Source organism: Periplaneta americana, chromosome 2 (genome assembly GCF_040183065.1).
Source record: "Periplaneta americana isolate PAMFEO1 chromosome 2, P.americana_PAMFEO1_priV1, whole genome shotgun sequence".
Lineage (NCBI taxonomy): Eukaryota > Metazoa > Arthropoda > Insecta > Blattodea > Blattidae > Periplaneta > Periplaneta americana.
Window position 1 is genome coordinate 26,993,437 of NC_091118.1, and position 13,615 is coordinate 27,007,051.

The following is a 13,615-nucleotide window of genomic DNA, read 5'->3' on the forward strand; positions in this document are numbered from 1 at the left end:
TCTTTAAATATAAAACAAATGAAGTTGAACCCGCCGAGATAAACAAAACAAATTTACGAGTGCATTGCAGGAGGGATAGACACAGCTCCCATAGGGGACAGTGTTGTAATCTCGTTACAAATTTTCTCGAATGGCACACAGAAAAATGTTCCACGTTTAAACACTAAACTTTGCCGCTGCTCCATTTCAACATTTGAGGCATTGACATGGGAAAGGTCGTAACTGCCAAAAATTCGAATTTTTATGTTTTTCATTGAGAAGGTAGTAAATGGCCATGCCAATGGCACAGAGAAGGTAGGATGTACGTATGTAATGAAACGAAGTTGAAAACGTAGTCACTAGATGTTGTAAGTTGTATGTGCACAGCTGTTGGCGCGGAGAAGGTAGTAGAGTGTGTCTAGACAAATATGGGCTGATAACTGTGCAGGGCAGAATAAGAATCGGATGCTTTACATTATTGCCAAGAAACATTTTGATTCACTGGACTTGAAATTCCTGGTTTCAGAACATTCCTACATGCCATTTGTGATAGGGAATTGGGCATCATAGAGAAAAGAAAAAAAAGATGCAAGACCATGGTTCCAGAAGAGGTAAGGCCTAATAATGTAATAATGATGAAGGATGAGGATTTCTTCGACTTTTCTGCAAAATGTGACAAGTTTTTGAATACAACTCCTATCAAAATCAGCACCCTCAACTGGATTAGACTCTCAAGAGCTGATTTTCCTCTAATAAAAACAAGACAGTCATTTAATAACATTGAAATGTGGACAGAGCACAGGATTTTTAAGAAAGGACAGTCATTAACGTCAATCACTAACTTGCATTGCTTGCAAGGCCTTGTAGGAAGACCAGTCGTCCCTGATGCCAAAAAGAGAGACTTGTTATCTATGTTAGACTTCCTCGATGAAAAGTATCATGCATTTTACCGAAAAATTTGTGAATAATGTATAAATAACGTTAATTCTCAGTTTGGCTAAGGAGTGATTTCAATGTTGTATTTTCATAAAATAGGATTTCACAGATAAATCTGTGCCAGACTTTTCAAATTTCATATGTAACACAAACATGAGTGTATGCCTTTCATTTAAAGCAGTTTCTGTAATAATGTAAGTGAGAAAGTGTTCATAAATTTGTTTTTTGCTTCCCCTGAAAAATTTTGTTTTTGGCAGTTACTACCTTTCCCATGTCAGCGCCTCATTTATAGAACAGGAAATTCTCCATTTTCTTTATTTGCTTATCATCTGAATACAAGGTCAGTTTACTGACTGCAAAGGAAGATACTTGTTGAAGTGCACCCTGTAAGACTTACTCATGATATATAAAGCAACAGGATTCAAGCAAATGCTCAGATTTCTGATACAGAATAAGATCACGTTGACTAGAATGAAAGTCCTGCCATCGAATGAAACTCCCAGTTGGTGATGGAGGAAGATCAAAAGGAAGTGGAACACGTATCCGAAGAAATATAGAATAACAAGTGAAAGCAACACTTTGAAAGCTAACATCCGGTCGTGCTTTAATTTTTTCAAGCCAGTCGTTCCTTCCCCTGGCATCTTCAGGACGCTCCTCTTAATGTGAACAGCAGCCAAGCCTGAGAATACGGCGAGAAGGATTGTGGGAATTATGCAGTACGTAAACAAATCAATTGTGCTTACCATCCCAAAACTATGGTATCTGACCTCAACACAAAAATCACAAATCACATCCCCAGCGATGGCGTGAGGGATACCAACGATGCAACCAATCAACCAGACGGTGATTAACATCAGGATGGCCTTCGCTTTGTTGCCCAGTTGAAATTTCCCTGTCATCGGAACATCTCTTACAGCCATAAATCTCTGAACGCTTATCATTACGACAGAATATGTACTGACGCTTATACACATGTATTGGATGAAAAAGAATATCTTGCATCCTGTTAAACCTAGCTGCCACCTATAACGAAGTCGCAGGAGGTCTACAGGAAGGGCAAGAACAACGGCGAGACAATCAACAAATGCCAAATTTATCACCATAAGATTAGGAAGCGTTCTCATTTCTTTGTGTCTGATAAAAATTAAGAGAAGAATAGCATTTCCTATTATACTAAAAACGAATACAATTCCACCCACTATAGGTTCCACGACATAGAGAGTAACATCTATGTCTTTGAATGAATCCACAGCCCCTTGGCTTAATGCTACGATCTCCTTTTGGTTGTGTAATTGCTTCTCCCAGAATTTGACATCGATTAACTGAGAAGTAGTTTTAGTTACGAATATGTTGGACAGATGGTTCTGTTGTATATTCTCAGATAAATTTCCAGCTTTCTGAACGTAGTCTGTCATTATATTCAACAATAACTTCTGTTCCTTTGTAATATTTTCCCACACTGCCGTTTTGTTAAATTGATCGAATGCTTTAGCTTGTTTATAAAAAGAAGTCTGTAAACGAACTATTTTGTTGTTATCGTCCACGAGATCTCTGAATTGTTGCACCACAAAGATAACAGACTGCGCGTCAGTTATGCTTTTTTGATAAGGTCTGGAATCAAAAACTGGCACAATTTCAATCTCCGTTTGTTTCAATTTCAGTTTCTCCACGAATTCCGTGCATTTCTGAACATAATCGTTCAAACTGTCGATAGTGTCTTGTCCTACGGAATCGTTTGTAAGACAAGCGAATATCATCGCAGATTTGATAACTTCCTGAAACTGGGAACGTATTTCACTGGCCATTGTTGTCAGTTCTTGGACCGGTTCTTCATGCGGTACATACACGTAGTATTGGTCGTAGCGCACGTCTTTTGCGCAGTCGACTTGGAGGCTGGAAATGTCAATAAACGGTTTTGTCTGAAATTCAGATACTTTTTCTGTCTTGCAGTCTGCGAATGAAGCACTATCATCTTGGCAATCTGTATCGTTTGTAGCGAAATCTGAAGCTATCGCGTTTATTTCAGAAGTATTCTCTTCTTCAGTAACGTCCATGTCATTGGACGTGTCAGATGGTAGAACTGTAGTAGCTGTAGTATACAGGAGGTAGCTCCACATCGCCACCAATATGAAAGCTCCGTGTCTGGACATCTGGGAACAGAATAATACGCAAACATTTAGATACAGGGACATCATTTTATTTTTACTTCAATTTTTATTGTAACTGAGTTTTTTAATGTAGGCCTACTTCACTCCCACCCCTTCTACTAATGAAGTTCAACCGTCCTCCACACAGATCCAAGACCGCATATACAGTCATAGTAGCCTTACGGTCATAGTAAACAGTACGTTCCAAAAAATATGTTCGCGTTTTCTAGTGACGAAATAGCTTTCAATATTGAATCATTTTCGCACAGGTACCGTCGTCCATTTGCCTACGTCGTATCCCGGTTACCCCCACAGCTTTTATTCGCCAGCTAGTGGCTGGGCTGTCTTAGCTCTTTTCCGAGAACATTAATTGCTGTTAGGAATTGGACGTCTACGTAATATTATACAACTGTTTAAAATAACTTAAATAAAAGGGCCTCGTTAAGTAATTAACTGTCACGTGATTTCCTCCCTTTCTATGACCCTACGACATAACCACTTGGACGGACAGTAGATAGTATGTCTGAATAATTTTATCTTTTCGGGTCGGGCAGAAGTGAAGATTGAGTTTACAGTACGTAAGGTACTCTTTCATAGAGTAGGTACAGAATTAGTTCAGCATGAGTTACTAGTACGAAGGACGAAACTGGTAATTGGGATTAGGTACAATAGTCTATAGTGCGATAATATGCACATTAGAACCGAAGCCTGTATCGAAATGAACGGCCACCATTTTCAAAAATGTTTTTAAATATCCATTTTATGATTATTTTTCAATTTAACTTCATTCTCTATATTGTACGCTAATGTGCTGTAGACAGTATAATATACACCGCATAATGAATACGTCCGCATGGACAGCTCAGTTCGTGAGTAAAAACATTCATTGTTAATACTGTACTGAATTTCGATTAAGTAAAAACCTAATGGAAATGATCAAACTCAAAAGTGCGATATTTCCTAGTTTACGTAAATGGATGAACTACTTTTCTTCCCTCCTATACCTAGAAAAGTGATTTGTTTGTATATTACGCCAGTATCATCGAACTCCAGTCGTGGAAGGGGGTAGCAAATGGCGTTGGCCCAAATGTATAGCCAGGTTAATATTACAAATGTTAGTAAAAATAAAATGATGTCCCTGTATTTATTTTAAACAAAATAACATGTGTCTCAACTATTCTTCCGTTAGCAATGAGTGTAATGACTAGACTTCGAAGTTGAGGCACATAAACTCTGAAGTTACGTGCACACAGGATAAAGCAGTTCCTACAGAACTGTTACGAAGTCATCTGAAATCAACAAACATTCCAATGCCAGATACCCTGAAACGTGTAGAGGAATGAAGACAGAACAAAAATGTGGATTAAAGAATATTTATTTATTTACTTATTTATTTGTGTGTTTATTTCCTTTTTAGGTTGTTGATTTATTTCCTTGTATATATATATATATATATATATATATATGTTTTTATTTTCTTATTCCTTTCATTATTTAATTGTTTATTTATTTATTTGTGTGTTTATTTCCTTTTCAGATTGTTTATTTATTTACTTGTATATTTATTTATTTATGTTTTTATTTTCTTATTTATTTCTTTATTTACTTGTTTATTTATTATATGTGTGTAGATTCTTATTTGTTTGTTTATTTACTTGTTTATTTATTTGTGTGTTTATTTATTTATTTATTTATGTGTTTATTTTATTATTTGTTTGTTTATTTATTTGTGTGTTCATTTCCTTATTTATTTATTTATTTATTTGTTATTTATTTGTGCTTATTTCCTGTTTTTCTTGTTCAGCAAATTATTATTATTATTATTATTATTATTATTATTATTATTATTATTATTATTATTATTATTAAGTTTATTATTGCAAGCAAAAATTACATACATTAACAAAGATTTTAGTAGATTTACTGGCATGTAAAAGAACTCCTGCGGGACAAAATTCCGGCACATCCGGCGACGCTGATATAACCTCTGCAGTTGCGAGCGTCGTTAAATAAAACATAACATAACATTTAACAAAGATTTTACAATATTATTGTAATACTCGTATATGAATATTCTTCATAATTCGAAATTGATTACCAATTTCATATTCAAATGCATTACAATGTTGTATGAATACAATGTAACTGGCTCACGCCCGAAAAAGCAAGATGCTTGAGGTCGGGTGTGACCAATAACGAAAACTGGATAGAAGAAAAAAAAATCACAACTGTGATTAAACTGTTAACTATAATTACATATACTTACTTACTGGCTTTAAAGGAACCCGGAGGTTCATTGCCGCCCTCACATAAGCCCGCCATCGGTCCCTATCCTGAGCAAGATTAATCCATTCTCTATCATCATATCCCACCTCCCTCAAATCCATTTTTATATTATCTTCCCATCTACGTCTCGGCCTCCCTAGAGGTCTTTTTCCCTCCGGCCTCCCAACTAACATTCTATATGAATTTCTGGATTCGCCCATACGTGCTACATGCCCTGCCCATCTCAAACGTCTGCATTTAATGTTCCTAATTATGTCAGGTGAAGAATACAATGCGTGCAGTTCTGTGCTGTGTAACTTTCTCCATTCTCCTGTAACTTCATCCCTCTTAGCCCCAAATATTTTCCTGAGAACCTTATTCTCAAACACCCTTAACCTATGTTCCTCTCTCAAACGTGAGAGTCAAAGTTTCACAACCATAAATAACAACAGGTAATATAATTGTTTTATAAATTCTAACTTTCAGATTTTTTGACAGCAGACTGGATGATAAAAGCTTCTTAACCGGATAATAACAGGCATTTCCCATCTTTTTTCTGTGTTTAATTTCCTCCCGAGTATCATTTATATTTGTTACTGTTGCTCCAAGACATTTGAACTTCTCCACCTCTTCGAAAGATAAATTTCCAATTTTCATATTGCCATTTCGCACAATATTTCCGTCACGAGACATAATCATATACTTTGTCTTTTCAGGATTTACTTCCAAACCTATTTCTTTACTTGCTTCCAGTAAAATCCTCGTGTTTTCCCTAATCGTTTGTGGATTTTCTCCTAACATATTCACGTCATCCGCATAGACAAGTAGCTGATGTAACCCGTTCAATTACAAACCCTCTCTGTTGTCCTGGACTTTCCTAATGGCATACTCTAGAGCAAAGGTAAAAAGTGAAGGTGATAGTGCATCTCCTTGTTTTAGCCCACAGTGAATTGGAAATGCATCTGACAGAAACTGACCTATACGAACTCTGCATGTTCATAAACATACTGAGTTAAGAATACAACATTGTTAAAGTGACAAAAAAAGTGACAAAAAGTAGCCTAAAGGATAAGAATTTACATGATTATAATTTTATATATTTTTAGGCCTATATATTATTTTTATTATTTTATATAATAATCGTTCCAACATTAAGTTTTTAATTTAATAAAACTCTTATAAAGTATTTATTTCTATGTCGATACCGTTGAAAATATGAATGAAACATGATTGCATATACTTACTTTTTCTCAATTAATGTGTGTGCGAATAAAATGTTCTACAAAAAATGGATATGTCCAAATGTTTTTTTTTTTTCTTTTCAAGAAATCATACAACAGAGAACAGTGAAACTTTTTACCAAAGTTGGTAGATATACCTATGAGATACCTATATAAAATATATCAGATTATTTTATTGTATGAGAAACATAAGGGACAATTTTTTTTCGTTTTCTGAAAAATTAATATTTTGGACTTGTCCGGTTTTTGCTATCAACCCTCAATTCATTCATTAATTCATTTGCTCGGCGTAAGTTATATTGCAAAGCCCCAACTGTTTAACGATGTGTATATGATGGAGAGGACTATTGTACCTTGCCAGCTGCTAGGTAAATACTATTTGTTAAGAGCTTTTTGACTTGGGAAATCTCGATTTGAGTATTTTTACTGAAGTTTTTGAAATAAGGATCTTCGGTTTCAGAAAATGGAATATTAGCAGATACCATCATTTCACATAATTCTTGAAAAAAAAAAAAAACAAATCACATTATGTAGCTGAAAATGCTTCTTAACTCTCTTTGCTTGCTAACAAGTAAACATTCTTCATGTGTTCTATAGATTTACTATGACGCTTTAGTTACTGGCATTTTAATCCCTTAAATTCTATCTGACACAGCTTACATAGTATATTTTTTCTTTTTACTGTGAAGTGTTGAATTTCAAATTATTTCTCTATGAGCACATTCTGTTTGTAAATACGTGTTGTTGTTTGTTTCATCTTAATAAAACCGATAAACATCCACAATAACTACCACACTATCAGTGGCGGTTCCTCGGGGGAGGGAAGGGAGGAACGTCCTCCCCACATTTTTCTTCTCATGTGCTGTAGAAAACTGTGAGAAAGATGCCAGATTGTTTGTGTGGAGGAAAGCCAATCCATTCCTCCTTTACTGCAGTTAATACACATAGACAACAGCACACTAGCGGCCAGAGAAAGAAGCAGAGTTTTAAAGCGAGTAAATGAACGGAGAGGGAGGAGATCCTCCTCTGAATCAGCGCATGGGCGGGAAATAGAAACCGACTGGTTGTGCAGCAAGCTCGCTACCGCTGTCATCTAACGATCTTGCATTCAACCAGACTATAACACATCTAGGAGGATGCACAATAAAACGCAACGCTATGAAAGACACCATATAAACCTTTTTTTTTAATTATAAATCAAAAATATTATTCATTGCACTTTATATAAGCTACTATTCATGGTTTGAAACTTTCAAGGATATCTGAAAGTTAAAGTCGGGTTTATATAAAACAAAGAGAAAGTAGTTCTGCGTTAGTATCGCAGATCTGTTTGGCCCCTGAAATTCACTTCCATTCGTTGTCTACTAGACAGGACAACAGCCAAGTTTTCAGTTTTGTACAAATATATTTGAAATTGAAAGTAGTACTCCAAATTACAAATTATTTTTTAACATAAAAAATTAATTGGCCACCGGCAACTTTGAACAATAATGGTAATATGACTTTACAAGAACTGATATTCTTCAAAAGCATGTGATACTGAACTTTTAAAATGTGCATATGGCAACACAGACCACGTGGGTGGGTGCAGTATTCTCGCTTTCTTCAAATTATTTCCCATTCCCATTTCGCGATTCCGATTACGTGTTAGTAGCTATAGTCTCTTCCAACACGTGTGATGCTGTAGTGTGCTCGAAAAATGCTGCGAGGTGAATTTCCTTGTAATTGTTAATTTGTGCAATTATTCAACAATGAATGGAAATGAAAACATTATAGGCCTATATTTTGGAAAATTTAGGAAACTCAGTTTACAAGAACAGATTATTGCTATACAGAAGGAAGACCAACCCCGAACACTACCTGGTCTTACATGTATGCATGTAGGCTAGGCTAATTTGTAGCATGTTTCATTCAAGAAGGTGTCATTTCGTCCTGTTACCTTCTTTCCTCCTCTTAAGAAATACGCAGGAGCCGCCACTGACACTATCCACTTAGGAAGACACTTAAGTACTGTTATTGAAACGAGACTGTATAGCAGCGGTGACCAAAACTCGAACGGCAGTGAGACACGCGAGAGAGAGTCTAAGAAGTAAGGAGACGGGGGAGAGGTAGATGGCATGAAAACTACAACCATTGGTGGTGGTTCGTACACTAACACTGAGTTCATCAACCCCACGAATAAAAATAGCAAGCTTTGCTGTATCAGTAATGTCACTATTGTCATCAAGAACCAATAAAAAAATATATACAAATTTTCTTGCTTGTTTCAAATATTCCTCATGAACACAATCAGAAATTTCCTGAATTCTCTTCTGGATATTTAGTCGAGAAATACTCAGTTTTTCAAAATAAAATAACAACTTTCATTGGACAAATTATTTCAGCCACCTTGATCATTACGCTTTTATAAAACTCTCCTTCGTTGGAAGGCTTAAGAGAACGAGCTATTCCGTTCCCCACTAGATAGCTGACTTTTTTACATTTATTTATGTCATCTTTCTCTTCATGACGATGATTTATGGCTGATTTCAGTTCTTGGAGTTTAATAGGTCGTTTCATTACTACACTAGCACGTAATATTCACTCAGTTTCTCTATATGATGATGATGATGATGGTGATTATTATTATTATTATTATTATTATTATTATTATTATTATTATTATTACTGCTGTTGCTACTGATAAAGATATCAGTATTGTTATTATTATTATTATTATTATTATTATTATTACTATTAGGCCTATTATTAAATCAATAACTAGTAAATAACTGATAATAGTCATCAAAGATTAAAAGAGAAATTAAAATGGAGATATGGCATAATTATGTTATCATTCAAGGGAAGATGTAGGCCTATATATTGAGGGATGCATATAAGAATTATGATTAACACTTGCTGATAAATAATAATAATAATAATAATAATAATAATAATAATAATACCTGTTATATGCCTGTGTATTCAGTGTAATGCCCTGTAATGGAGGGGCGTTTTCACAAAACTCGTTATCTACAAAATCTTGTTTTTTTTTTTTTTCAAGAGAGCTCTTTTCTAAAATACACAACTGTAGATACCGAGTTTTGAAAAATCTCTTTTATTTCAAGATCAATTTACTTACCAACTTTAGCTTAATTCTGATAGCAGTGATAGCACCATTGGATTCTCCTGACCCAAAAACATAAGGATACGCTAAAACCTCAAAAAAAAAAAAAAAAAAAAAAAAAAAAAAAAAAAAAAAAAAAAAAAAAAATGTAGATAACGAGTTTTGTGAAAACGCCCCTCAATGTCGCTTCTATATACTACTACTAATTGAACCGTTGAGCAAAGCAACATATTACATTTTCTCCGACAGAACAGCGAATAAATTCCTCTTCCCATTCTGTACGAAACCTTCTGTTCCTGCTAGTAGAGACAGAGGGCTTGTAGAGCGACATGGTACCGACACTGCTTACCTTCAGTACGTGAGCGAGACAGACAGCAATGTACAGCATACTCCCCTTACCAGTATGAATGTCTTTGATTACACGATACCCAGTTTGGTCACCGCTGGTATAAGGATTCACAAAGCAGGAAAACAGCTATAAATTATGTAGGCCTACTTTTTTTTCCGAAAGAATTAACTAGGCCTACATATCGGCAATGTAAATGTCTTTGACGTACTGCGTACATAATGGGGTAATACTGTACTACTGTCCACGAATGATGTGATTCAATAAGAAAATTATAATATATACTGTGCATAGGTAAAAATTAGTAAGGGCTATCCGCCTAATGTGCAGTCGCTGCAAATACGCGGTTTACAAGCGATTCTTTAAAGAGCGTCTTGTTGAGGATATACCATAATAATAATAATAATAATGTTGATGATGATGATGATGATGATGATGATGATGATGATGATATTCATAACAAATTTTTCGCGAAGCACCCTGGTAATATTTCATTTACCCCTGTGCTGTGTATTAAGTACTATTATTGATGGATTGTCTGTTAGAATTGTAGGCCTAGCTTATTTAATTCCGTCCATTAGACGCACTTATATTTTACAGCAAATTATATTTATTTATCCTAATTCCATTATCCTAATCCTGCATACACGTTACACTCAATCACAGAGGCCTCCTCAAAGACCCTATCATTTTTTCGCAGCTTCACAACAGTAGCTTATATTCGTATAATGATATAAACTTAGTATAGAATAAGAAGAGGTGGAAAAATTCAAATATCTTGGAGCAACAGTAACAAATATAAATGACACTCGGGAGGAAATTAAACGCAGAATAAATATGGGAAATGCCTGTTATTATTTGGTTGAGAAGCTTTTGTCATCTAGTCTTCTGTCAAAAAATCTGAAAGTTAGAATTTATAAAACACTTATTACCGGTTGGACTTTCACCTTGAGAGAGGAACAGAGGTTAAGGGTGTTTGAGAATAAGATTCTTAGGAAAATATTTGGGGCTAAGAGGGATGAAGTTACAGGAGAATGGAGAAAGTTACACAACACAGAACTGCACGCATTGAATTCTTCACCTGACATAATTATGAACGTTAAATCCAGACGTTTGAGATGGGCAGGGCATGTAGCACGTATGGGCGAATCCAGAAATACATATAGAGTGTTAGTTGGGAGGCCGGAGGGAAAAAGACTTTTGGGGAGGCAGAGACGTAGATGGGAAGATAATATTAAAATGGATTTGAGGGAGGTGGGATATGATGATAGAGAATGGATTAATCTTGCTCAGGATAGGGACCGATGGCGGGCTTATGTGAGGGCGGCAATGAACCTTCGGGTTGCTTAAAAGCCATTTGTAAGTAAGTAAGTTGTAATAGAATAAGAAATTGTGTTAAATTTTTGTCGATATGACGCTTACCTTGCGTATTAGTATCTTCTGCTTGTGAAAAGTAACGCTCCGGCAACCTCAGGTGCAGAAGCTTTCAGCGCAGAGATCTGCAGACGTGTGTACGGGGAACAACTCTCTGGTACGTACCTCTCGTAGCCTCAGGCGTGACGTGTTTCCCAAGCAGGTGACCTCGAGCCCCAAGAGTAATTCCTTGCGGACTGTATTTCGATGGAGAGATTATATCCACAGCGCTTATTTATTAAGTTAAAATATGGCTTTGGAGTGTGCAATACTAAAATAATATGTCTTGCTCTGTATTCGCATAATGCGTGGTGAATTCTTAACTAAATCTGTTCTTAACTCAAATACACGCGTAATAATAATTGATTTATTTTGTTATTATTACTATTGTTGTTGTTGTTATTATTATTATTATCTATAGTAATGTCACAAGAGGTCTGAGATTTGCCGATAAATCCACGAGCGAAGTGAGTGGATTTATTTGGGAAATCTCAGACCTCGAGTGACATTTATTAGGACTATTTCGTGAATAAAATAAAAACGTAAATAATATATCCCTAAAATTCGCTCACAAAATGTTAATAATCGTATATTTATTAATACTTAACCTATTCAGACATTGTGAAGTCGAATAAATGAGCAACGATTACTTCAATAAAGAAATTGAATGTTATTCAGTAATGCCAATTGAGAAAAGTGAAATACAGGTTTAATATGTTAATTACATGTACTGTACTTTCCTCTTGTTATAACAGAAATACGTTTTCATTATCTGCTGAAATCATAATTTAATTTAATCATGTTATAGTATAATTACAAATAAGATTATTATTACATTAATTAAATGAAAAATTGTTATGAAGGAGTGTCATTTTCTTTAGATACAGTGGACATGGAATTAGAAGATAAAGATGCAGATGTGGAAGTAGGATTTCGCACTTTATTTAGTACAATGGATTCAAGCTCATCGATTTGCGTGGAAACAGTTGACGACACTGACTAAACAAAAGAACGACCATGCGATAAATTGATAGTGATAAATCGAGCTGCAGAAATTATCGCAATGTATAACTGTGCTTGGTTGGAATTCAAAATTTCATTACACTTCATTGGCCGAAAATGGAATGACGTCATATAAACGAAATAGTCATCATAATATTATTATCATTATTTAAAAACTAGTTGTCAAATTCACGTGTCAGGTATGATTTTTGAAGTAAAGTAAAACTAAATTTATTTTAATCATAGCAACGAAAATAGCTAAACCTGTTGTAATAGTTTATATACCTTCTTTTAGGCTGTGCTATCATATCATGCATGAAAGATACTGTATTTTAAAAAATCGTGCTTTATGACGATCTTAAATTGCAATGGAAAAAATATAATTGATGATTTCAACAAATGTTTCCTTTTGAATATAAATCGCATTGGATAAATGCATTTACAAAATATTATTGACACACATTATGTAATACATTAATGTTCATATTACTTAAATTTTTATGATGGGCCCTTTTCGATTAATGAGATAAAAATTAACATATCCTTTTTTTAAACTAATCATCCTTATTTTATTTCCCCTTCCACCCACTCTGCTCCTTATCTTCAACATAAAAAGACATTTTAAACATCTACCATATGCTGGGTTTTTACGCGCTTTCGGGTCGAGAGATCAACAACAGTAGTAGGGAGCAGTGAGCGTTGTATTTTCAGGTAAAATCTGCCCTCGCACACTTAAATGCCATCGATCTGGCACGGGGTAGAACCCGCAACCTCGGGCATAAAAAGCCAGCGCTATACTAACTGAGCCAACAGGTCGACTCGTCTATTTAAAAACTGTGTAATACTTAATCTTGTAGCCTCCTGTCCCTAGTTATTATTATTGTTACTGTTATCATTTTGAGCCCAGCGGATTCGTCCATGCAGTAAAACGGTGCTGCTACCCATGTGTTAACATATTTTAGAGACACGCTGTATTAAGGAATACACAATTTTCGCGTAATTTTAAAGTGAACGTTCTGTTGATGTAGAAACAGAAGTAACAACTTTTTGCTCAGATGGTTAGACTTTAAAGATGCTACGTAATGGCATCTCATGCGTGCTGAGCAATAATTCAATGGTGGCATTTGACCCTTTCCTCGTTCTTGGCCTTGCAGGACGAAGCTAGTCGGCCGAGATGCCG

At 35.2% G+C, this 13,615-nt stretch overlaps 1 protein-coding gene across 1 annotated transcript; it reads right to left on the bottom strand.

The window, feature by feature from the left end:
- Positions 1 to 1,214: 1,214 nt before the first annotated feature.
- LOC138691205 (neuromedin-B receptor-like) lies at positions 1,215 to 11,548 on the bottom strand. The gene is made up of 2 exons (XM_069813000.1): positions 11,443 to 11,548; positions 1,215 to 3,065 (listed from the first exon to the last, which is right to left on the bottom strand). Exon 2 carries the CDS (start codon positions 3,063 to 3,065, stop codon positions 1,257 to 1,259), a length of 1,809 nt encoding a protein of 602 aa, XP_069669101.1. The 5' UTR covers positions 11,443 to 11,548; the 3' UTR covers positions 1,215 to 1,256.
- Positions 11,549 to 13,615: the final 2,067 nt, after the last annotated feature.